The following is a 27,117-nucleotide window of genomic DNA, read 5'->3' as shown; positions in this document are numbered from 1 at the left end:
TAATAGTAAAAGAGGTAAAGTCTGTACCCGCGTGGTATTTACATCATTTACATTACAATATCTCTTATATATAAAATGTCAAGGAGCAATTGGGCTATGATGAGAAATGAAGCAAGGTAAGGGGAAATAGAGCGACAAGGGATAACTTGTCTCACAGAACATGTAACTGACTGTACTCTGGGGAAGGCAGAAACTGCTCAGCATCATATGCTTGGTGCCCAGCACCAGCCCAGCACACATACATGAACGGATGGGTGACTATAATCTGAAATAATATAGTTGAGTCATCTGTATTGCCTAAGCTATCCAACTGTCTTTGATGCAAAGAACATTCTAGAGACTGTTTCTATTTCTAAGGACAAACAGAAGTAGAGGAAATTATGCAGACTAAAAGTACAGTTGGGGCGGGATATCACCATTTCTTTAGTTATTATCTTCGATGTTCAGTTAGCAGCACAGGTCCAACAGCGGCGGGGATGGAATAGTGCCTGTGCCTCCTCGCAAAAGTCCATTATTACATGTTTAGGAATTTTGTGAGCCAGTGTTAAATACAACCATTATTAAAAATTAAATTGTAAATCAATTTACAATGAAATAAATTATATTAAAAATGAAGGTAATGAACGCTCAAAACATATCACTTCCTAATTATCCTCCGGCTACTGTTACGTAGGCTCTTGAGTTACCGACATTTATTATATCTGCATGCTGGAAATATTGTAGACTGGTGTGCTGCCGTGCCACTCTTCCAACTCCACATGCAGTGACATCATGTTGTAACTCAACATGTTGGTAAATGCTACAAATCAAGGCCTGTTTTTTTGGAGAGCCAGTTGTTAAACCCACATACACTACAGTCCTACTGCTGACCTCTGGGAGCCCTGGAGCCAGTGGGCATCAGCCCCACGTTCAGGATATCCAGGTTCAGTCACTCCAGACATGGGTGTTTAGGTCACTGACTGTCTGTGGGGTACACCAGCTAATAAAACCAGTGATCTAGATTCAGCCCATGCCCACCGGTGTCACTGACGCTGTGCAGAAAATTAAGTGTAGGTGTGTAGATGTGATGCTTAATTGTCCAGCCTGCTTCTGGAAAAGGCCAGTGGGCCTGACAGTTAGTTCATCACATCTTACTGAGTAAGTACATTACTTTCTGAGTTGGAGACATCAGGAGGTTTGTTACTGTCCACAAAATACCAAAATACTATATTTAAGTTGAAAGGGATACTTTATTAAATGTTCCTCTGTGGCCCCAAGTAACTAGTGAAGTTTATAAGTGTCTAATTTGCTCAGTAACGTTTCTTTGATTATTTTTCTTCTTTTTGTGTTAGTGTTAGTGCAAAAAAAGGGATAAAATATTAGATGTCAATTTTTTAATTAACCTGATTTTATTTTAACGTCCTTTAAATTTTTACTTGAAAGATTTCTTATGTATTACATACAATCAGCAGTAATTAGGCATTCCTCATGTGTGTTTGCTTTGAAAGACTTCCTCAAGAGTTTAATGCTGCCATAGTAACCAGTGATATTAACGCTAATGAATAAATGACAGTTAGCTATTGAAAGTTCTCACTGACTCAAGACGTTCGGTTAGCGTTTAATTTTTTCCAAGAGGCTTTTCTATTTTTTATTTTTGTCCCCATAAAAGAGGGTGGGAAGAACATTCTGCATACTTCCTCACATCCCAAGTGAAAGTTAATAGTGATATTTTCCCAGATTCATAAATAAGTATAACAATCAGAAAATGAAATGAAACAGAGATTTTTTTTCACCCTGTCTTAAAGATGGAACATTTTGACAGTTAACTCTTGAAACTATCAAATGCCAAATATAACCTGTCAATGTATGAATTAGTTATGCTGTTTTCCTTTGTCTTTTATCTTGGCAGTCTGAAGTTAAAAACAAAGCCTTGAAATTGGAAGAACTTCATTCCAAAGTTATTGATCTAAAAGAATTAACTAAAAATCCAGAAACACCACCAGATCTTCAGGTAAGCACTCAATCGGGTTTGTAATAATTGCTATACACTAGACTCTGTCTCAAAAAAAAGCATTTATATTCTTTATGTGTTTATATAATAAAATGCATACATATGTATATATATATATGCATTCTCATTGTTATAATCATCATAATTCCAAGAAAATACATGGACCTTATCATAAATGGTGGTTAAAATATTAATCTCTTTAGAACTCCTTGTGTTAGTATTAATAACATGTTTTCAAATCAAATATTAAAATGAGGTTCGTTCTTTTTTTCCTTACTAAATTTTGGAAGTAGAGTCATCTAGCTTGCTTCATGGACCGTTTTATGTCTAGACAGGAACAGAGACCATACTTATAAATGTTGATATCCTCATTGATATTTTTCTAATTCATCTACTCAGTGTTTGGATTTGGAGGGATCACCACGGCAAATCTCCTTTCAAGGCCCATTAGGTGGCACAAATGCACAGGAACCAGGCGGTAGGCAGGGTAGAGGTCTGAGCAGGAAACCTGGACTACTTCAGTGCTGGTGCCCTCGGAGCCTCCAGATGGTGGGTCTGCTCTGGCGGCCAGCACTGTAGGCTCCGGGCTAAAGAAGCTGCAGCGTTACTTTTACCTCTCTATTTGTTGCTGCCCTCATGGATTTTCTCTACCTTTTCTTTCTTCCTCTTGTGCCTTTGTCCTTTTTTTTTTTTCTAATGTTTCTCATTAACCAATCACTCTTGTTTGATCAACTATGCTGCTCTGACGTAAGATTGTGTTCCCATCTGTTAGCATCATTGGTGGGTGATACACGTGTACCAGAATGTTAGAATTTCACCTGACACAAGAAGAGGCAGGAGGAATGCTAATCATACAAACTGAGAGGGAGGGCTCATGCGTGTCACCTATTCTGAGGGTCGAAATGGACAACAGCTGGACTTTTGCAGAAGCTAGAGGCAGGGTGTTGGTAGAGAGCTCCTGTTTTACTCTGGTTTCTCACACATATACACACCTAGGCATACTCAAAGGTGTAAGGGTGCCTGTATCTTACTTCAAAATAGGGAGAAGGGTTTTAGTAGTACCATCTGGAGAACATGACAATGCCTCCTGCAGTTGGCGGACGTAGGAATCTAATATCTAACTCCCTCAGAGATACCTTAGCATTGGGAGGCAGGCTTGCTCATTGCTGATGTGTTTGCCAAAGGGCAAATGATTGTTTGGTGTGGCCTGCATCTCAGAGTCATTTGGGGTGAATGTCAGAGTGTGACCTCTGGCCCAGAAGTGAATTATGAGAGGAAAGGAAAGAAGAGAGCATCTATGTGTGATGTCTCAGGTTATCTAAGAAGGTTTTCTGGGGGATGAGAGGCCTCAGCAGCAAAAAGTTCAAGAGATGCCCTCAGGCTGCAGGAGAAAGGGAAGACCAGACAGAAGTTCATTGCTTGCATCTAGGGAACCTCACTGGGAGGTCACAGCACTGAGGGAGCCTCAGAAAAACCCACAAAGGCCTGTGAAAGGAGACAATATGAACTGTTACCTGGCCTAGAAAGCACAGATTCCAGTCCTCTCATCAACCCGCTCGCTGCCTGAGCAAACCCGCAGGGCTCAGAGCTGTGCAAGACGGGGGAAGTGAAGAAAGAAGGAGGGAGGCACTGGCCCCTTTCTCCACTATGGGCTTCCTGTTTGCAGCAGATGTAAGTTGAGGGGAGTGGGGGAGAAGTAAGAAAAAAGCCTTAACTTTAAGTTCAAATTTTTGATTATTTAATGGGGCTGGATGTTTTAATTGTGGAATTGAAACTGTATAATTTATCATGATTATAAGGACTTTTATTATCTGCGGGTCCAGAGATATCAATGGCCCTCCAGAAATAACTAATCCAGGAAGAGAGAACTAAACATTCCTGAACATTTGAAAGTAGAAGACAAAAAGAAAAGTGCTTTACGACGAAATCCTATGACAGTATTTGTCCAAAGTAGTGGCTACATCACAGCGAAAATGTGTGAGTGTTTCCCAGGCAGAATGAAGAGCAGGTTTTTGGTCACCTCCCAGGTAGCTCTGCAAAGTCCAGCTCTGTTTTTGAAATGCAGTCTCGTATATTCCCTGGAACCTCAAACTGCCACTTTAGCATCCCAAGTTAACTGTAATCCTTATTCTTTCCATTTTCTCATCACTTAAAATGTTTGGCAGCTTGTACCCACTGATTTTCTTTCTTAGAAGAATTGAATGAGCATCCACGGTTAGGCTTATGTGTTTTCAGTTAAGCTACACATCAACGGAATTCCTAGGAAATGAGGGTCTGGTATTCATAGATTTTAATGAAATCTTACTTTATGTTTAGTTTATAGAAGCAGACTTAAGGCAGAAACTGGAGCATGCCAAAGAACTTACTGAAGAAGCAAAAGGAACCTTGAAAGATTTCACTGCTCAGAGTACACAAGTGGAGAAATTTATTAATGACATAACAACCTGGCTAACAAAATTAGAAGAATCCTTAATGAATGGTGCCCAAAGTGAGACCTGTGAAGGGCTGAAGAAAGGAAAGGTAGGTAACCAACTATCATTAAGTGTTTACATTTTAGTGGAAATATTAGTTCACCTGTTTTGTGGTGACTATTAATATAATCAAAATATGCATATAACCTTTGCTCTCATTTACCCATATTAACACCAGACACAGCAAAGTAACAGGTGAAGAGTTGAATGCAAAATGAATAATCTGAAAACAGAATGCATGCATTGCTATAGCGTGTGCGCATAGGCTATACTTTATTATTATTATTGTTATTATTTTTAGTAAGAGGGTGGCATCTATAGAATTGTTGAATGCCCATGAATTTTCAAATGTACCAAATAGTTTTTTGGGTTTTTTTTAAAGATTTTTTTATTTGGGAAGGGGAACAGGACTTTATTGGGGAACAGTGTGTACTTCCAGGCCTTTTTTCCAAGTCAAGTTGTTGTCCTTTCAATCTTAGTTGTGGAGGGTGCAGCTCAGGTCCAGGTCCAGTCCCCGTTGCTAGTTGCAGGGGGCGCAGCCCACCATCCCTTGCGAGAGTCGAGGAATCGAACTGGCGACCATGTGATTGAGAGCCCGCGCTCCAACCACCTGAGCCATCCGGGAGGCAGCTTAGCTCAAGGTGCCATGTTCAATCTTAGTTGCAGGAGGTGGAGCCCACCATCCCTTGTGGGACTCGAGGAATTGAATCGGGCAGCCTTGTGGTTGAGAGCCCACTGGCCCATGTGGGAATCGAACCGGCAGCCTTCGGAGTTAGGAGCACAGAGCTCCAACCGCCTGAGCCATCGGGCCGGCCCCTACCAAATAGTTTTTCATAAATTTTTTTATTGGTCAGTATGATTGCTTTTACCTAGAGAAGGACATATTTAAAAAAAAAAAAAAAAACACAGTTGAGAAAACATCCCACTTTCATGTCATCTGTCCATTTTCATAGGTGACATTCCTGATTAACTCTCTGTAAAGCTTGTGAGTTGAATCGACTTTTTAACATATGTGATCTATTCTCTTTTAGTATATTTTCTTACTGTACTTTAAACTAAGGACATACATTTTTAAATTAAATACTGGTGCTTTTGGTGTGGCCTATGACCCTGAAACAAGGCCCTAATAGTCCACTGAAGAATGTGACATTAGCAGAGTGATTCCAGTAATAGTTTCTAATCAACTCACTAAACCTAAGCTCGTGGGCTGGAATCTGTAAGGATCGATTCAATTTGTTTGAAATCCTAGACCATAACTCAAATCCTAGCTACCTCTTAATAGCTGTTTATAGTTGTTACCTAGGAGAACTGGACAAAATTCTCAAAGAATCAACACAGATCACACACACACAAAAAAAATCACACGAAAGTGTACAGATTACTGAATGGATTTCAACAGCATCAATTTTGAAGACAAGTCCCATAGTGGAATAGATGGAATATTTCTCTTGAATGTGATGAATATCCTCATGGTATACTTTTATTCCATAGGAAATACAAAAAGAACTTCAAAGTCAGCAAAGAAACATCAGCTCCACCCAAGAAAATCTCAATAGTCTGTGCCGCAAATACCATTCAGCTGAGCTGGAGAGCCTGGGCAGCGCCATGACTGGGCTGATAAAGAAACATGAAGCTGTGAGCCAGTTGTGCTCCAAAACACAGGCCAGCCTCCAGGACTGTCTGGAAAAACACTTCAATGGTGAGCTCTGGCAGGCCTTAGCATGAACAGTTTGTTTATAAGAAAGAACCCAAACCAAATGCTGCATAGAAACTGCCAGCAAAAGTTTGCAAAACTTTCCAGAAGAATATCACTTTAAATTCATTTGTGCACTGAGATTTGGGCAGTAGAAGTGTTATGCTTGGGCTTTCTCCCGAAGCAGAATTTTTTTCTCTTTCTCTCTGATAAAGTAAGAGTCCACTATTGACGATTCTGAATTTCATCTAGATTGTCTACATATGGCTCATTTGTGTGCAAAATTACATCCAGTGCTATGATGAAGTGACAGCAAGTGTGAATATTAGGAGAGGCCAGGAAACACAGCAGCCATATAACACAGGAAATTGCCAATTGTATGTCCCTAACTCAGCTTCCCACAGGCCTGAGCCAGCGCTCTGATGTACATGCACAATGACTCTATGTCAGCGTGGTGGAACGAGGAGATGATTCCTCCTTTTGCCACAAAAATGGCTTTAACACTCTAGAGCCTTTCTCCCCTTGTACTCTGACATATTTAGGCAATTAATTGTCTTTCTTTACCAAAAGAAAGAAGCATAAGGGGAAAACAGACATTTTTAGGAATACAAGTTTCTTTTTCAGTCTTTTCTCCAAGATAATTTCTCAATGCTACCATGAACAGTCATGGTTGTAGATCATGCTGTGTCATAGTCTATATTATTATTATTATTATTTTCTTTTTGTAATATTCGGTAAGGCAAGCTGCTATGGACTAAAGGCCAGAACTAATTCACTGTGGTCGTCCTGGGAGCTCATTCAATGTTTTTGGATGTATTTCTCATTTTCCTTACTTTCAAAAGAGTCTATGCAGGAATTCCAAGAGTGGTTTTCTGGAATAAAAGCAGCAGCAAAAAAATCATCAGATCGAACTGGTGACAGCAGAGTCCTAGAGGCAAAGCTCCATGACCTTCAGGTACCAAAGCTGGCATTGCTTTTTCTTCTTCTCCAAATTGCCATTCGAGTCAGACCTAAATCATCTCCTTTACCAAATCTTATTTTATTCAAACTTTTCTTCTTCTTTATGAGAATTCAATTCCTTGAGTCAGAAGGAGATAGGCAATATGAAAAGTAAGTTGAAAAAGTAAGTTATAGCTACAGAATTTCTCGATCCCTTTTCTCTCTCATTTAGCCTATTAATCATTCTTTGGAACTTACTCAAAACTAAAGTTAACTTTAATTTCTATAACAGTGAAAGCATAAATAATTACATCTATTTTACGTTACTATCATGGAGGAGTTTTTAAAAGAAGACATCACTTACGTTTTTTAATAGCCCGTCGTCTAAATTTGGAGCTCAGATATATTCAAATTAAAGCAATAGATAGTATAGATGTTATGGGTTTTACTGATTATGAAAAATGTATGAATTCCAGGAAGAGAAGGCCATAGTGAAGTTAAGAAATGATTGACGGTACTGGTTTAAATTGAGTTTTGGTGAAATTTCTCAAGCAGCTAATCTGAGCAAAGCACTGTGCTAAGTATTGTAAAAATAAATTTTAAAAAATTAATGGGAACATGAGGATTTTGTGGCCTCATGGGTGATGACAATTATGTATTAAGAGATAACACATTAGCAGTCAGGGTAGGAAGATCCTTATGATAAAAAAAACTAGTTTTGCGGGAGCCAGGGTGAATTCAGATGTGGAATTGTGTCTCTTGAAGGCTTGAGATGCAGTGGAACGCCACAAGAAAAGTCTGAGTACCAATTGCACGTGCTACCTGGAACTCAGGGACGAGGCCAGGCTAGCACAGCAGTTCTGGGGTTCTTTTGCTCTGTGGAAGCCGTGCCCATGCTTAAGATCTTCCAAGGAAGAGGTGCATACCAAGAAAAGAAGGGATCTGAAGTCAGGATATTACGTGCAGGGTGGGTCAGCAGAGGGGGCGGGCAGTTAGGTAGTTAGAAGATGTCACACTCACCAGGTAAAGAGGTGAGGCCTGGACTGGGTTGGTATGGTGAGAATGGGGACAAACTGAGAACGAGACCTGGATGAGAACATCCTCCTTTCCAGCCTGACAATGTTCACAGTTTGTCCCCAGTGGTTCCAATGTCTGGCTGGCACTGTCCTCAATTATGAGCCTTAAGTATATCCAATTGTATACCTCCTTCCCACTCCAGGCTTCTTAAAGGCTTTCTTCCTTTGGCGTCTGTTTTCCTTCTCTTGCTCTATTCTCTCAGAATTATAATTAATGTTCCCATGCACCAGGGTCTCTGAATAATAGCAAATATTTTATATTACCTTTATTTCCTGAAACAGAACATTTTGGACTCAGTCAGCGATGGGCAGAGCAAGCTTGATGCTGTGACTCAAGAAGGACAAACTTTGTATGCACATTTGTCCAAACAGATTGTCAGTAGCATTCAGGAACAAATTACAAAAGCTAATGAAGAGTTTCAAGCGTTTCTGAAACAATGCCTTAAAGACAAACAGGCTCTTCAAGACTGTGCTTTAGAACTTGGGAGGTAGGTTGTTTTGATATGGGTCGATTTCATCATGCACAGAATATGTTTTCAAAGACCGAGAGAAAAGAGCCATTGTGAATAAACGAATAATCTTTAAAAGTGTGACTTTAAAGTACAATAAGCTTTGACTTTAAGTACCTGTTCATACTAGGACTATGATTGATTGCTTGGACCCTGATGATATCATTTGACTGTATTTTCTACATAGAAAAAGAAAGGAATTACATTCACTGCTAGTCATTGTAAATGACATAAATGCATGCATTTTTTGGGGGGGGGTCTATTTAACTAAATCAAGATATTAGAGCTCTGACACCCAGGTTTTAAGTTATCTAAGTCTTTTCCTTTTGTCTACTTCTGCTGGGTCATTTCATGGCAAAAAGCACCTATTGGATACATGTGAATCAAGATTACAATCAGGAAGCTATGTCAACATGGCTGACTATAAAATTAGAAAGAAAAAACGAAACTCATTACTAGGGAGGAAAAAGATGTCATTATAATCCAAACAACTCTCTAGTGCTGAATAATTTGCCTGCCTCTTGTCCATGTTGCTCAGAGAACTTACCCGGTTTTCAAAACTTAGAGACCCTGTGCTTCTGTCCCGTATTCAAATCCCATAGGATGCAAAGACACAGAGAAGACTTTCCCTTTTTCTCCCAGCGCTTCCATAGCCTTACATATCCATGGGTCCCAATTCGGGGTCTTTGTAGTTAAGACCCAAAGTCAAGTGCGTGTTGACATGGGAATCTTGCTGGTAATTACCACCTATGATTGATGACCAGGTAATCAATTCTCCAAGAAAGGGTGATTCTTTTTGGCTTGGATCTCAAGAGAAATTTCCATGATTTGTCATTTCGCTACTGAAATAAGTGAATATTCAATGGGCTTCTTGTTGAGTTTTCTTCCATACTTGAAAATTCATGCGCTCTTAAATGCCATAGACATTGTAACCTCAGATATTAGAATTTATTTATTACAATGAGCCCATAAGCATTTCTCTAAGGTGTTTTCCTTTACTTTAGCTTCGAGGATCAGCACAGAAAACTGAACTTATGGATCCGTGAAATGGAGGAAAGGTTAAGTACAGAAAACTTAGGAGAGAGTAAACAGCACATTCCTGAGAAGAAAAATGAAGTCCATAAAGTTGAAATGTTTCTGGGAGAACTACTGGCTGCCAGGTATGGTGCTGAAATGGAATGGTTCTTTCCCTCCAAACTAGTTTATGTTTGTCTAGTTGGTTAGTTATTGGGTTTGGTTGTTAGTGGGTTGGCTGGTTAGTTGTTGGTAGTTGTGTATGTTTCTATCCTTGAATGTCTAGAATACAAGTGATTGTGCCGTATTTTTGATAGCAGTGTGGTATTCTGGAGAGAGCATAGGGATAGAAGTAAGGGGCTGGTCTGCATCCCGTTTCCTCCTTCCTTTGCTCAACAGGTTGGACAGGCCACTACTTTCCTATATTTCTTGATATTAGCCTTTAAGCATTGTGATGGTGATGGTCAGAGGTTATTATAAGGATATAGGTGATTAAAAGATACTCGTCATTTACAAAAATAATGCTGTAGATCCCAATTTCTGTATAATCTTTATACAAGTACACTCCACCCTCCAGTCCCATTTACAATCCACCCCATCCTCATAATATTCTTAGTGAAACAGAAGGTGTGGCCATTAAGCCCCCACTGTCTTGGAGGTTCCTCTTCTCCACTGGAATACGTCTCTCTTCATTGCTTCCCAACTGAGCAAATGATTCTGGCTTCTTTCCCAGGCCGAGTTCTCTGGCCTGACCTCCAGGGCTTTGCTCCCTAAATTCATGCTCCACCCCTGGCCTTTTCAGTTGCTTCATTGGAACTCTTCCGTTGCAAGATGGAACACTTTCCAATTTGACCCACAACTCCTTAAGTGTCCTCTTAAGGAGCAGATGCACTCGTCTGTGAAGCTGCAAGGCTAACTGCTGACCTGCTTAATCAGAGAAATGAGCAACATTGATCAACTGAGTAAAGCTTGCCTAATTCAGATTACACTCATCCCATTTCCGCCAAGTCCTCTTTTTGGTCAGACATGCTGAGTAGTCCTCTTTAAAAACAAACCTGTAAGCGAATGCACAAATAGAACCCACACTGAAAACTGTTGTCGGTGTGCTACTTTGATGACTATTATAAAATTGCCCTGGAATGGTTTGGTCCCCCCTCTGTGAGCCCTTACCATGGGATAAACGTTTTGTTGATTCTATGTCCCCCCACCCCCTATGGTGAGTTTCTCAGGGCCAGGGGCCATCAGGTCATTGTCATCTTTATATTACCATTGTCCACTATAGTGCCACAAAAATGGAAAATATTTGCTGCATTAACAGAAAAGCATTATTCTAACTATATAACTTTCTGAAAATTGTGCTATACTTTATTTACTTTTAAAACCTTGACTTTTGTCTAGCTACAACATAACATGGCCAGACTTACTTCTTCCTTCCAAATTTTTAAAATGACTTTACATATTCTTCGTGAGCTGTTACTCTCTAATATTCCAGGACCAGATGCTAAGAGTCCTTAAGTCTGTTTGCTCCCAGGTTCCTTCGATCTGGCTGCTTCTGTCACTTGTTTGCTCCTCCCAGTCCTCTATAGTTTTGTTTTCATTTGTTTGTTTATTTGTTTTTTGTTTTCATCATCATATTTCCAGTACTTCACATATCTTAGGGAGAATCCCCTATATTTTTTTTAAAAGTACCCAAGACTTGAGAATCCTTGAATATTTATCATCTATTAAGCAATTCTTATTGTAACAAGTGATATCTGTTGTCTTGAATTATTATTTAACTCACATTATTGCGTAAGCCACTTTGTTCTCTCACCAGATTACAAGAATAAAAAGTGTAGTTTAGAGTATGTGACATTGTACAAATGTTACATAGCTCACAAAAGCTGATTAGGATGCTATTTACATAGTAGCTGCTCAGAAAAAAGAATTGAGACATTGAAGGAGACAGACTTCCCATCCTTTTCTTAGTATTCACAACAGTTTGTGTTCAGACATCTGCACCTTCCCTTCTGGTATCCCAGACAATTTCTGATAGATGTGCTAATCTGAATTCAGAACCTGTAAAACAGGATGAAGCCAACCCAGCCACACAGGATTACATTTTCACATGAGCTGATTAACATAACTCCAACCTGAGATGAGCAAGGAACCTGAGATATAAGGACATCCTTAATAAGCTCTCATAAAATGGCCTTTTTAAAAGATTTTTCTTTTCTTTCTTTTTTTTTTTTTTTTTTTGCATTTTATCTCTGCCAAACATTGTGTTGGGTCCTGAGGACATGAGATGAATGTAATCAAAAGGCTTCTAGAAAGCGAAAGCCTTGTGGATTGAGACAGACAGGCAGGGTGTAGGAGGTGGCAGAGCAATCCAGGGCAGAAGGTACACAGAGGAGACCTGTGCTCTCCATCCTCCCCGGAGTCACCACGATGCTGTCCAGGGATGTGACGCCTGCACAGGAAAGAAGTGGGGGTGAGCAGAAGGGTTTTCACAAAGGAGGACCCTCCACGTGTGTATAAAACAGCAGAGTGTCGGGGAAACTTCAGCGAGCTGTTCATGATGAGAGCATTAGCTAGGAATGGAGAGATGCTGGAGAAAGCCTGGAGAGGCAGGCCTGGGCCGTTCTCTGAAGTGAATTCCTGGTAATAATATGCTGGGCTTGGATCCAGGCACAGCACGGAGTGAATCATATCCCCAGATGTATGTTGACTACATTCGGGGAAACCTAAGAGAATCGGGTGGCCGGCGCAATCCGGCATCTTCATTTTCAAGGCATGTCAGCTGTGAGCTCTTGTCTGGTTACTGCTCCAATGTCAACAACCATTTGTCACGCCCTCCCCTGAGCTCCAGACTGTCAGAGTTAATTTTTTTTTTTTTTTCTGTTTTCTTTAGAGAGTCTCTCGATAAGCTTTCCCAGAGAGGGCAGCTTCTCAGTGAAGAAGGCCACGGTGCTGGGAAAGAAGGGCGCCTGTGCTCCCAGCTGCTCACGAACTACCAGAATTTACTCAGAATGACCAAAGAGAAACTCCGCAGCTGCCAGCTGGCCCTGCAGGAGCACGAAGCGCTGGAGGAAGCCCTGCAGAGCATGTGGTCCTGGGTTAAAGACGCTCAAGACAAACTGTCCTGTGCAGAGAGCACCATCGGAAGCAAAGACACCTTGGAAAAACGGCTGGTGCAAATACAGGTACGCGAAGCACTGGCTAGACACCAACAGTTTCCGAAGACTAATTTCATGAGATTCACAAGGGTTTGAGTTGGCTCGTAATCATTCCATGGTCCTCCAAATGAGGGTTATGTGGGCAAAATGGAGAAAGTGGGCAAAAAGGATTTAGAGTGGTCATTTCCCCCCTTGTAGAGGAATATTTTTGTTTTAATACTTTTAAAATATTTTCTTTGATTTTATTTAGTAAATATTCAGCAAATGTTATGAAATAAATACCTCCTTTACTCCAAGCACTATGTAAGCCGCTGGGCATGTAAAGATAAAAAAATAATCCTTGCTTTCTAGGAGTGCAAATCAGTGGGAGAGACGAACCTATAAGTTGTTAGTTGCAGTGTGACATGTACGTAGGGGCCGTGATTGAAGCAAACAGAGGTGTGTTGAAAGCACAAAGGAGACCACCTACACAGACTATAGTCACTGAAGGGGACCTTGAAAGACAAGAATTAGCTAGGCAATGAAAATTAGGGAACTATTAGATTTTCGACAAGTGCACCTTCATTTTCCAAATAATTTCTTTCTACTCTGAAACTAAATTTTAGTAGTTACAATGTCTAGGCTAGTGACCCAAAATTTTACAAGAATTTAAATTGGAGTTAATCTTTGACTTCTGGCCTCTCGGATACCTAATATTTAAGTAAAGTATTACATTGCAGTAGCGTCTAGAGTTTGTTGTTTTTGCTGTTCTCATTTTAAGGTGAGGAAGGTATTCTCATGGAAAACATAACTATTTTCAAAACTATCCGGAGGCTTTAATATTTCTCCTGACACGTGTTCACTCTTCCTTCACAGGATATTCTTCTGATGAAAGGTGAAGGAGAAGTTAAGTTGAATATGGCCATCGGCAAAGGGGAACAGGCCTTGAGAAGCAGCACCACAGAAGGCCAGAAGGCGATTCAGGCTCAGCTGCAGACCCTTACGGATGTGTGGGCTAACATCATGAGCTCCTCCGTCCGTGCTCAGAGGTACAAGCGTATTTTTAGGGTTCCTTTGTCTAAATGATACCCGGTGGCTCAGTCAAATGATGGAGCAGTGCTGAGGGTATCCTGTGGTAGAGTTATCAAGCATATGATGTTAGCTAATTGCACGCATGCCTGTCTTTGTAATGGCAAAGACTGGTTTTGTTTGTTTGTTTCCTTGGTGTGTGTGTATGTGTGTGTGTGTGTGTGAGAGAGAGAGAGAGAGAGAGAGAGAGAGAGAGAGAGAGAGAGAGAGAGAGAGAGAGAGAGAGAGAGATTTACATCGCCCCTAATATCTTTCATGGGATCTTTCACACAACAGGAGCTCAGTAAAATACCCCTTTCAATTCATCAAAGCAAGGATATATGGTCTTTAATAACTTGAAAATGTTTTTGCTTTTTAAAGGAGCATCAGGGAAATTAAGTTGTTGGCAGCTGTTGAGCTTCAGTATAAATCTTTTTTCCAACCCAAAGTAATAATATCACCCACATTGGGTTGTGGAACTGTGTGGGCGTTTTCGATTATCACAGGATGGAGGCCTCCCATGGAGGCCAAGAGAGCTAACCTCCTTCATTGTGTGGGACATTCTCACAACCGGAACGGTCAGCCCACCCAGGATGCCTGTTGAGCGCCGGTAGAGCCCGTGTAGGGAAGCACGGCACCTGATGAGAATGTAGAGGAGACACTGATTGTTGTACCAGGTGTCAGTGTTGCTGCTACATTTGTGAGTTGAAGATTTTCATCTCCCTCCCTCTTCTCAGAGCATCCGCAAATAATCTGGCTGGCTTGTTGGCCTGGTGACCTTCAGTCAGAACAATATTAAATTACATTCCAGGAGCCATACTCTGAAGGTTAGGTCACCAAAAAAGTGTGTGCTCAATATGATCATAATAAATAGTAGATAAATAAAAGATTAAAGTTCATCACAGAACAAAACTAAACACGCTGCAATTACCCACTGCAGTGTAAACAATGAACCATGGTTTCAACTAAAATTTGGAAGGTGGTTTTATTTTCTTCTTTAATATGGAGCTCACAGAGTGACTGCCAAAGTCAGCAGGACATTGAATCTTGGTAATAACTCATATCAGCAAAGAAAAAAAAAATCAGATCTTATGGTTCTATTTTCTATATGACAGACCAAACTTCCCAGTGCTGGGCAATAGGCCAGCTTCATAAGTGAGCAGGAATATGGGTGAATATTTTTCAGATGTTGGAATAAAATATGAAATATAAAAAGTAGATTCAAATCCTTGATTCTTCTCTTCAGCAAGACATTAAACTTGACAACTACATATTGAGCAGTAGCAGTGTTCAAATCGTTGGGCTAAAACAATGAAACAAAACAAAGTATGTTTTGCCCTCAAAGTGCTCAGCGGGGAGTGGAGGGTACATTCCAGAAACCCTCTGACTCAGATGGTGTTACTAAGACAGTGTGGGACTGTAGAAGTCAGGGCCTGGGTGGCTAATGGGGAGGTGAGCTTGATTTGGACTTTCTGGAAAATTCTTTGAGGAAAGGATAAGACTTCAGGTGTGTATGATGAGCTTTCTATGGATGCAAAAGAGAATTTGAGCAAAAGCCGGAAGTACATTTCCTGCAGATATAACACCAGGATCATAGGATTGTATGCGAGGGAGGCTAGGAGGGGTTGCTGAAGATGAGTCTAGAATAGTTTGTAACAACAATGAGCTGCAATCTGGAAGGCGGTGTGTGATGAGTTTGTCTGTGCTAAGTGGGGACAAACAATGGATACCCAGAAGGATGTTCCACCCCCAGAGTAGCAGCCAATGATACATATCTGTGGAGAATGTCACACAGAAAATGAAATAAAATCCAGGGATCTAATCAGATGCAGAGAATGTGGATACAGAATAATGTACGAGAAAAGGACTAAAAGATTGGTGGGTTTTGATGCTCAGTAAACCATGAAATTCAGAGGAATATCTTTGTATTCAGATTTGCTGTTAATGTTGTGTAGCTTTTGATTGGTGTACTTACCTTTATGAATACAATTATATACACATGATTCATTTTAAAAACCATATTGTATTTAGGTATCTATTAATAGTTTTTATAAAAAAATTATTTTTTGTTCAATTAAAAACAAAAGAGTAGTTTGTAAAGCTGAATGCTTTAAAATGTTAAAATGCCAGCCTGGAGAGCTTTTTACTTGACTATTAGGAGAGCTATTTACTTGACTATTATATCTGTGACTATATTTCTTATAAATACATTAAGCATTCATTTATTCATATATTTAACACTAAACATTTTATATTACGTGTGTGTGTGTATATATATGTGTATATGTGTATATACATATACACGTATATGTGTGTGTATGTGTGTGTATATATATATATATATATATATATATATCCATCCCTAACTGAAAATCAATCGAATGATATTATTTACCAAGGAAGAATATCCTAAATTTTAAATTCCTGTCAAATAATTGCATCTAATTTTAATAAGATAAACTGAGCCCAAGAAAATTAAGAACTGATATATATTAAATAAAATTTAATTGATGCCCCAGTGCTATTCTTAACAATATAACATATAAATTTGCCTGTTTCTTTAGGACAATTAGCATTTGGAAGACAAATCTCCAGATGCATATATGCCTGCAACATCTTCCTTAAATTTTGACACAGACTCACTTTCATCTGAAGAGCGTGTGTTGTGGGTCAGAGAAGTAATGTTTCTCCTTGCTCTTAAAAGCACTGTTTCACCACTTACAATAGCATTTAATAGGATAGCTTACATGGATGCAATTTCCTCATTTGGTTTTCACTAGAGATGTCAAAATAACTTACTTTTATAATATGTGACATTAATTCTAGCACTTTAGAGTCTGTGATTAGCCAATGGAGTGACTACCTAGAGTGGAAAAACCAGTTGGAGCAGTGGATGGAATCAGTGGATCGAAAAGTAGAACATCCCTTGAAACTGCAACCAGGCCTGAAAGAGAAGTTTTCCCTCCTGGACCACTTTCAGTCCATCGTATCTGAGGGAGAAGATCATGCCAGAGCCCTGCACCGCCTCAGCGCTAAATCCAGGGAGCTCTACCAGAAGACCGAGGATGAGTCTTTCAAGGAAACAGCTCAAGAGGAACTGAAAACACAGTTTAATGATATAATGACAGTTGCCAAGGTTAGTGCTTTATATTAAAGAAAAATCTTCAAGGCTCAGACAAAGAGGACATTCTAGGTTGAATTATTGGGGAGTTGGCTGCTCTAAAACTATTTGTACATTTCATGGACAAATTTTATGTAAAGATAATTTCTAACCTATGGATGCCCATGAATTTTTCTCTTTCTGCAATCTTAATTTTTATTTTGGTAATGACTAAGAGCTATGACTCTGGAGTCAAAAGGACCTAAATCTGAGTTCTGGCTTGGAAACTTTTTGGGTGTGTGACTTTGGGCACATTTAACCTCTGTAAACTCTGTAAGTGTCCTTTCCTATAAAATGGTGATAATTATAGTAGCTACATCATGGAACTGTTGTGAGGATGAAAGGAGCAAATGCATTTAGCATGCTGAGCAGAAGGCTTTACAACAAAACCAACACAAATAAATTCTTACATAACGAGAATCATTATTGTCGTAATTATTATTAAGTGGATGATTAATGAGGGATGTTATTCAACATTCATTAAGCATAGATTTTTATGCAAAGCTAGACAAAAGTACAATTACAGGAAAATTGGTTGTTTCCTCAAAGTCTTTCAGTCTAAGATTTGATATTTTTATTTTAAGGTATTAAACATAGAGAAAATCTAAGAGTAAGTATGAAATTTTCTGAAATCATTAAGAGACCCATATCATACTTACTGTTTTATCTGATTTCATATTCTCAACAGTGACTCCTGTTAAAGTAGCTTTTCCTTTATTCACTAGGAGAAAATGAGGAAAGTGGAAGAGATTGTGAAGGACCATCTAATGTATTTAGACGCAGTCCAAGAATTCACAGATTGGCTCCATTCAGCAAAGGAAGAACTTCAACGGTGGTCAGACATGTCTGGAGATTCATCAGCCGCCCAGAAAAAACTGACTAAAATTAAGGTCAGGAAAAGAGCAGCTATTATAAGCTCACTATTTCATTGGTTCTTGAGTCTGACATACCTGTGATAAAGATTCTATGGATAAGATTCTGTTACTGAAAATGTTTCTGACCTGTTTTCTATTTGCTGGTGTTTATTACCTTGCACCTCATGATTTCTAAACATAAGCAAGAGGAAAAATAGGAATTGAAAACATTTTATTGGAAGACTGTCCACGTGTGCTTCTGCATGCCAATGTGCTTATTGTTGTAGCGTGACTACAAAATGTATACCATCTTGATGGGCTGACAAAACCAATACTATTTTCCAGCACGGTGAAAAAGAAGTTTATACAGTACCTTAGTTAAACATTTTTGAAAGATAACTTAGAAACATACTGCCAGATGTTTTAAACTGCTTTCCTAGCCAATAGTATAACAGCATAATGGAACATAATACTTTAAAGGACATTAACATTATCACCTATAAGAGCAACTTAAAGAATAGACGTTCACACCACTGAGAAAGTTGGAGATCTTAGTGTCTTCTAGTTATTTCGAATTGCTTGAATAGTACATTGCAATAATCCACCCACCATGAGAAATAATAGATTTTTATCTACAAAGTAATGATGAAACCCTCAGTGGTTGTTTTAGATGAGGAAATGTTGGGTGTCAAGAGTGTAATTGTGGTCAAGAATTTAAGACTGAAATTGTGTTCTGATCTCCAGACATCAGAACGTAAAAATCATAAAAACGATAGTTGATGTTAACGTAATAACTACATTTTTGAATATTTACTTCTAAGTGCTTATCCTATTTAAATCTTACCATGACTATGAGGTCATGAGATCATCACATAAAAGCACTTGTTAAATGAGATCATCACATAAAGGCACTTTTTAAAGTTTTTATTATCTGTGTGACACTTCAAGATACTTCTTTGACACATTTCTCAGTAATATTTTAATTTATTCATCCATCCATTCATTCCTTTTGCCAGTGTTGTGCATCCGTGAGGGAACTCACCGTGTATTAGGGAATGATGGTGCACAAAACGATGTTTATAAACTAATACACTAAGTGTAATGATAGCTCACTAGACTTTTAGAGTTCAGGCTCTTGAATCAAAAACCCAGCCCTGCATCCTGCCTCTACTGATTCTTTAGCTGTGTCTTTGGGCAACTCACCTGATGTCCTCAAGCTTCAACTTCTTAGTTGGCAAAATAATAATAACCATAGTACCTGCCTCATAAAGTAGTTTTGAGGACTAAATTAGATCACACACATCAAACATTTATTATCATGCTTGACACATAGAACGCATTCAGTGAGAAAATTCAAGGGATTTGGTAAATGAGTGATTTAATTGGCTATGGAGCGACAATGTGAGAAAAGTCAAGGGTGACGGTTAAGATGTTATCTAGAGTCAATAAGCCTTTGTCCATCTGTGTAAAACAAGTACAGGCAGCGGAGCTGGATTACAGAGGACGAAAGATGAGGAGTTCAGCTGTGAACAGTGGAGTTTGAACTGGCCAGGTGGTGATATCTAGGAAGCTATTGAATGTTCAAGTCTGAATTTCAGGTTAGGAAGCTGGACTGAAGACACAGAGGTGGAATGATCAGTGGTTGAATCATTTGTAGTTAATAGTTAAGCCACCAGAGCGAACGACAGCAAGACCTCTATGTAAAGCAGACAGAACAATGGGTACAGGACCAAAACTATCAATATTAAGGGGCCATAGAAGAGGATTTGAAAGGGAGAGGGGAAAAAGACTGGAGAAATAGTAACAAGAGGAGGACCAGGAAGGTGGGGTTCTACCAAAGCCCCTGGGGGAGGAGGGGGTCACCATCAGAGAAGCAGCAAGGGGCAGTCACTGAGAGGAATCAAAGAATGACCACTGGAGCTGGCGGTTAGGCTGTTTGGCAACCACAGATTGCCATTTCCACAGCCAGGTGAGGTGAGAGACCGGATCACAGGGATCTGGGGTAGGGTGGGACAGGAGACAGCAAGGAGAGACTAATGGTTTAAAAGCACGATGTTAGGAGATAAGATCATTCCTTTTCAAGGTTGCTGCCTGGGTTGCCAAATGCTCTTTTTTTTGAAATACATTTATAAAATACTTAAAAAATATGTAGGACATGTAGAAGTTGCTGGCAGAAACAAATTGGAATTTGAGAAGGAAAAAGTGAAGCCTCTCAGAAGTCCAGGGCCGGCCTGAATGGAGGTTGTGTTTGGGTGAAGAGAAGCGTGGAGGAAATAAATAAGCACCTCCTCTGTCCTTCAGTGTCATCCCTGCTGAGGATTCCCAGGAGTGACCACAGAGAATAGTCAACTTCAAAGCCAAATATGTATGGGTATGAGGGTATATGTGTACATATGTGGGTATGTACATATCATATTTTAAAGAATTTACATACGAGACAAGGAAAAACGTGTCAAAGTTATTTCAAAGCACTTTAAAATGATGTTGTCCTTATTTAAAATCGAGATGAGTATAGTCAGTGATCACAAATATTGAAATGCCCCATTTTCATGCCAAAGAAAACTAGGATGGTGCATTAGAGAGTATATTGGAAAACTGAGTTTTGACAGTTAATATTCTCTGAACTCCAAACTGAAAATCACCCATAAAAGCAAATTATAAGCATTTAAATCTAATAGACATAACTCTTTTTTAAAAGTTTTGATTTTTCTTCATCAAGTCACTGCTTACTCTAGGCACTGATAAATAAGGAAGGTTTTTAGAATCCTGCTGCTGAGGAAAGTGTGACTATGTATATAAAATGCTAACTATTTGGACTACTATTTAACTAAATACTTTCAAATGATCTGTACTAAAACGTGACTCTCTTATATGTAATGGTATAAGATATATTGGTTTCAAGCTAATCTAATAAAATGTGAATTATATTATATAGAATAGTTTAGATAATTTATGTTTAACATAATTTAGTAAGCATGTTTCATACCCCGATTTTTTCTATACCTATTAATTTGTAATTGATTTTCTTTTTGAAGTTTTTTCCTAATAATCATCTTTCCCTAGTATTTAATCCAGGAGTGAAGTCATAATTTTGTATTATTAATAAAACCTGGCTGGAGCAATAGATTGTATAAATATATAAATACCAGATGATGAACCCAGTGAGGGAAATTTCAGTCAAGAAATCTAATGTCAGAAAGAAATGCTGCTCTTTTTCCTAATTAGCTACACATTGTAATCGTATCTTGTCCTTTAGAGTATTTGTGTGCGTTAAGCCAAAAAAGTTATAGCTAAATTGTTAAATTTCTAGTGAGTTTTTAAAAAAAAGTAAAAGTAATAGAAATAAATGAACCCGGTCTAAAGGTTAGTAATGACTTTGAACTTTTGATTAAGTATGTCTGTGAATTATTCATTTTAGTTACTATAAAGATGTCTGCTTAAGGAAGTGAAATATTTGAAATTGAGCGGGGCTTATGCTTTCGTTCTGGCAATTTGGCATGATTCCCGGTAGAATGGAGGTGTGAGTGAAAACTACCATCTTGTAGAAGATGGTGAAAAGGGGGTGGAGACCAAGAGGAGAGCACAGTTCTGCCGCAATCCTTGTCCATTTGCCCATAAATGTAGGGAGAACTACGGATTTGCATATTTATAGGAGGAATACACCACTGGCACTATCAAAACAATTTCACATATTCAAACAATGCCTGATTTCAGGAAACCTGTTTTGTCTTTCTCAGGATCCTGCAGATTCCTCAGCTTCTTTTGCCACAAGCCTCGGCTCTTGGGATGGCAATTCTCTGTCATTATAACTTAGGGGTGGGAGGGCGCATTGATTCTGGTTCCCTGGGGCACGCTTGCTAAAACTTCATAGCAGGACAGGGTCCCCCTCTGTACACATTTGGAAACTTGCTGTGACTCACCGCCTCCTCGGTTACCATGGTGATATTCCATTACAGGAGCTGATGGATTCCAGAGAGATTGGAGCAAGCCGCCTAAGCAGAGTGGAGTCGCTGGCCCCTGCAGTGAAACAGAACACAACTGCCAGTGGGAGTGAGCTCATGGATACGGAGATGCAGGCCCTGCGTGCCGACTGGAAGCAGTGGGAAGACAGCGTATTCCAAACGCAGACCAGTTTGCAGACCCTGGTTAGCCAAATGGCCCTGTCGGAGCAGGAGTTCTCAGGCCAAGTGGCCCAACTAGAGCAGGCCCTGGAACAGTTCAGTACCCTTCTGACAACGTGGGCTCAGCAGTTAAGTCTCCTGGAAGGCAAGAACACAGATAAGGAGATAGTGGAATGCTGGCAGAAGGGACGAGTAAGTTGGCTTCCTGTTTTCTATTGGTGGTTGTGCTGAAATTTGTGTTTGGTTCTCCTTGATACTAAAAAGAATCCTTGCTAACTAAAAACAAACGCATTTCTTCTCAGAAGAAATAAGTATTTCTAATTAATCTGATCTGTTTCCTTGTCTCATAAATCAAGTTATCAAAATAAAGACAGAGGAGAGAAGAAGTTATTGTTTACCACAAAAAACAGTTATTGTTAGTGGAAACATTCGACTTTCATTCCTAACGGTGTAAGAGTTTGTAATATTGTATTCAGCCATTCAGTCTGAGAAAAATGGCCTGTGGGTAGAGGCAGGCATAAATAGACCAGAGTCTTAGCTGTTTTCCTGCCAGTGAATTATTTCCAACAATTAAGTGATTGAATTTATAGCTTTGAAAGAAACATTTGGTAATCACAATTAATAGTTTTCACCAGGGTTAATTCTCCTATGTGTAGTTTTGACAGCTGTGCTTGAATTAACCCGTTCACAGAACTCCAATGTCATGCTCATGCGTTGCCTTCCGGACATTTTTTTTTTTAAACTAATGGCAGCTCTTTCAGAATGAAAGGAAAAGAAAGCATAAAAGGGGTAGTGAAGAAAAGGCAACAGCTTAAAATTCTCTTTCTTTACTGTTAAATGGTATCTTGGAAAGACTCAGTATTTGCAGTTTAATAATGCTCTGAGTCGTGGATGTCCTTAAAAGGAAGTTTTAGTAAACTTCTCTGTTTCTATTTATGTTAGAAACATTTCAAAATAGCTCCAGCCAGTAGGAAAGTCTTGTAGTATTTCTAACTTTGTCTTGTTTTAAATCACGTATTTGAAACAAATATAGCACACCACAAAAGAACGTTTTATAATCATCTATTTATGCTATTTTATTTATAATGTTTCTAGGTTTGTTTGTTTGTTTTTTTTCTGATGCCCATCCTGTCCTTTAGGTTTAAACACTAGAATAAAGTGTAGAAAGTGGTTCTGTAAATCTGGGACAAGGAAGATGGTTTCATGTGGTCAATATTATTCACTCTGATGTCAAAAAAAATCAGTTAGGACGTTTTAGTTCTTTTTTTGTTTCCCTTCCTTTCCCTACCATGAATATGAGTGAATTGTTTCAAATGAAAAATGTGGTGCTATTTAAATTATATTACTATTTTGAGCTATCATCATTTTTTATATTGATACTATTAGTGAAAATAATAGGAGAGGCCTACAAAAAGGCACATGATAATGCAAAAGTAAATCAAAGTGTTTAACTGTACTAACAACTCAAAGATGACAGTCCCCTGCTTAGATCTATTTCCAGATTTGGCTCCAGTGCTAATTCTTTTGATAGCAATATACTACATAACCTCCAAACACTTAGATTTTCTCTTATTCTGAATAATGTTATTTTATCTAAAAGTGGCGATCATAAAAAAAAAAAAGGAAATGGTAATTATTTGACAGGATAAAATTGTTAGGTAATGCTTTGGTCATAATAATCATTTTGCAATATAGAAATGTACCAAATCAACACGACATATCATACATCTGAAACTCACAACAATTTGTCAATTCTATCTCGATAAAGCTGGGAAATTAAAAAAAAAAAATTAAATGGAGACAATTCTTCAATTACAATGAATGCATAGGAAAAGTTTTACAGAATATTGGATTTGCCAGGGTTCTTGTGGCTTGTTTCACTGTTAGGAGAGGCTTGTCATTGGTAATAATCATTGTAATCATCAGCCTTCACAAGCGTTTACTTTCTCTTCTGCAATTAAAGATGATACTCAAGAAAAATTTTTAAAAATCTATAAATAATTTTAAAAAACATATAATTCAGTATCTATAAACTGTGAAATCATGTTGCAAAAAATCTTGTTCACTGTGTTTACAAAGCTCCTGTCTCTGAATATGGCTATTAGTGTTGGAAATTTAGCAATTTTCTTAACCTGCATAACCTCTAAGGAAAAAAAAAATGTATTCTAGGACTTAACTGAAACAAAAGTATATAACCTGATATTTATATGATGAAAGATTCTGATAATATGCTTTAATTTATGATAAAGTTATAGATTTTTTTTTAGTGTAAAATTTTAGTCAAAGCTTTTCATTTTTGATAGCACCTAATTTATAAGTATTTAAAGCTCTGTTTTTTTTTTAATTTACTTCTTTAGTACATGATAAGTTTCTTTGGTTCTTAAAATGTTCTACTTTAAATAAAAGATTCAATATGATGTAAAACAGTAGTTATTAGTTTAACATTTGGCATTTCAGAGAGAAACTTTCTAAGTATTATTTATGAATTTTGTAAATAAAAAATATTTTAGATACCTCTACCCCCAGACACTAAGCTAAATTAAGAACTTTAAAGCCAAGAGAACACCATCCTTCTCAGTCACAGTCTAGGTGGAAAGGCCAACAAGTCCAAAACCAGTGGGAACACCAGACTGCGATGAGTACCAACTAGGTGCTGTGTGTCCTCAAGGGTAAAGTCACTAAGAGCTGGGAAGGAGGGCAGAAAATCCTTAGGGGAGTCATCAGCTGAGCTGCCTCTGGAGGTATGATTACAAATTGACCGGATCTGTGAGGTGGGGGAACAGCCCCAAGATACAAAATTACTGAGGAATGAGAACACACAGGAGAGGAAACTAGAGAAACAGGATTCAAATTGAGAAGATATGGTGCTATTCTACAAAGAAATGACAAAGACGATGGGGACTGGTTAAGAGTCAAGATGCAGAGGTAACTGCTTAAAAGAGCTATCTAAGACAAGAATAGAGCACACCTCTGTATCTCTTGCATAAAGCGAGAGGGGAAATGGGTGAGGCCCAGGGATGCTCAGTTTTCTGATCCAGAACAGTGGGGGAACAGTGGTGCCATTTACTAGCATGAGGAATGCAACACAGGCCGGGTTTGTTGAGAGGTGTGGTTTTCCTACAAATCTAGGCCATGTCTTGATAAATATCTCTGGGAATAAAAATAGTAACAGCAACAGCTCTCTGAGTAGTTCTTCACCTTCTTGTCCCTCCTCTTTAATTATTTATAATTATTATTATTTTTCACCTTGGTGATACCATTATCTACACAGTCCCATTGAAATATTTGGGAGTTGTTTACCTACCTGCTGATTTCACTTATTAGGCGCTTAGTGTGCAAAGAATTGTGCAAGTATTTGACATCAATGATCTCATTTGCTTTTTATGACCATCCTTGTGTAATTCAGTGGAACATAGCCTTGATTTCAGAAGTGTACTTGCCAAGTCTCAAGGCTTTATTTTGGATTAAATATTCACAGAATTTTAATTTTCCACATGTCTCTCTTACCCATCTTATTATGAGATTTTCAAGTACAAGAATCATACTTTTAATCATTTTGGTAGTCCCTAAATCCAGCAAAGTGATGGACACATGGCAGACGTTTAGCAAGTATTTGATGACTGTATGAACGAAACTATGACAGGAATGAATTACTCCTTAAATCAGACTTGTGGATTATAAGAATTTCTAATGTGAAAGTTAATTGTATATACCACATAAAATCAGTCTCTCTCTCTCTCTCTTTCAACCAAAATAAGCATTGCTTTACTTTGAAATCATTTTTCATTATCTTTAAACAACATACATATCTTCTGGTGACCTAACCAGACTATTTTTAAAGAATTTAGACTATTTTGTTGTTGTTGTTTTCTAATTCTACTTTAAGTTATTTGACCACTTGATCATTCAACTACTTGGCAATGTTTCCAGCAGGAGTGCCTATCCAAGTCTAGAAAAGGGTACAAATTAGTCAAATGCTCATACTTGCCATGGGGTGTCCTGAAAACAGGCCTCATTTCTTTGACTGACCCCCTGTGTTAGCTCTCCCCTCACTAATAAGTTATAATATGATTTATGCATGTATAGTATGAGGATGTGGAAATTTCCCAATTTAAATGCTTGCTCCTCTGTCTTGTTATTTCCTAATAGGAGATACTGGAAGCTCTACAAAAAGCAGAGCCTAAAACAGAGGACCTCAAGTGCCAGCTGAATGAACTGTGTCGATTTTCCCGAGATCTGAGTACATACAGTGGGAAAGTTACTGGCTTGATTAAAGAATATAATTGGTGAGCATGGACCTTATTGGTTCTCAAACTATTTTCATACAAATAAAAAGCTAGAGGTTTGTTTATTTGAAGATGTGATTTCAATATTAATATAAATTAATCATTAAATGCATTACTAAATGGCAAGTACATACTCTAAGAATTGTTGATTCTATCAAACATTATTTTAATCTCCTTTGTCTTTTTTTCCCCCTTCCATTCAATGTATCGAATCATGGTTTTAGTCTCTGTTTGCAAGCGTCCAAAAGCTGTCAGAATAAAGAACAGATTTTACAGCAAAGATTTCGAAGAGCCTTCAAGGATTTCCAGCAGTGGTTGGTTAATGCAAAAATCACTACCGCCAAATGTTTTGATATACCTCAAAATATTAGTGAAGTTTCCACAAGTCTTCAGAAAATACAGGTGAGAGCCTTATTAATTCTAGTAATGGAACTTAAGTGGATTAAAAAGGTTCCTGTAAAATCATTTTATAATCATATTAAAGTTTTGCTAAAGAACTCAAATTTCAAATAGATCCCTGTTTGGGACGACTATGAATATGAAGACAAACTAGTCCATTCATATAAATGCATGCTATTTTTACATATTAATACGGCGTTAGGAAATAAAAGCCCTGACAGGTATTTTGCCTGAGCACTATAAGCAGAGTTTGTCATTTAATTTTCACAGGAACCATATCATGTGCATAGGATTCTTATTCTCAGTGTACAGATAGGATAAAAGAATCTTAGTCACTTAATATATAAAATAAAAATTGTTTATTCTTTCTCTGTGATTTTGAGAAATAAGTAGAAAAATCAGT

General features: G+C 38.4%; 1 protein-coding gene and 1 pseudogene across 4 annotated transcripts in view; both read left to right on the top strand.

Moving 5' to 3' along the window:
* The window catches only part of SYNE1 (spectrin repeat containing nuclear envelope protein 1), a 417,051-nt gene that overhangs the window by 185,419 nt on the left and 204,515 nt on the right, over window positions 1-27,117 (top strand). For all 4 annotated transcript variants that reach the window (XM_033094253.1, XM_033094240.1, XM_033094230.1 and 1 more), the window contains 13 exons: window positions 1,889-1,990; window positions 4,307-4,510; window positions 5,953-6,160; window positions 6,997-7,109; window positions 8,452-8,657; window positions 9,683-9,838; window positions 12,583-12,874; window positions 13,703-13,875; window positions 16,721-17,030; window positions 17,780-17,944; window positions 21,865-22,221; window positions 26,179-26,315; window positions 26,540-26,717. In XM_033094253.1, coding sequence (XP_032950144.1) covers window positions 1,889-1,990; window positions 4,307-4,510; window positions 5,953-6,160; window positions 6,997-7,109; window positions 8,452-8,657; window positions 9,683-9,838; window positions 12,583-12,874; window positions 13,703-13,875; window positions 16,721-17,030; window positions 17,780-17,944; window positions 21,865-22,221; window positions 26,179-26,315; window positions 26,540-26,717 — 2,601 coding nt within the window. The remainder of the gene's footprint in view (window positions 1-1,888; window positions 1,991-4,306; window positions 4,511-5,952; window positions 6,161-6,996; window positions 7,110-8,451; window positions 8,658-9,682; window positions 9,839-12,582; window positions 12,875-13,702; window positions 13,876-16,720; window positions 17,031-17,779; window positions 17,945-21,864; window positions 22,222-26,178; window positions 26,316-26,539; window positions 26,718-27,117) is intronic.
* LOC117015641 (DNA-directed RNA polymerases I, II, and III subunit RPABC4-like) lies at window positions 15,617-15,793 on the top strand (annotated as a pseudogene).

Source organism: Rhinolophus ferrumequinum, chromosome 3 (assembly GCF_004115265.2).
Source record: "Rhinolophus ferrumequinum isolate MPI-CBG mRhiFer1 chromosome 3, mRhiFer1_v1.p, whole genome shotgun sequence".
In the NCBI taxonomy this organism is placed as follows: Eukaryota; Metazoa; Chordata; class Mammalia; order Chiroptera; family Rhinolophidae; genus Rhinolophus; species Rhinolophus ferrumequinum.
Note: the sequence above shows the minus strand (reverse complement) of the source record. Positions and strands in the feature narration are given on the sequence as shown.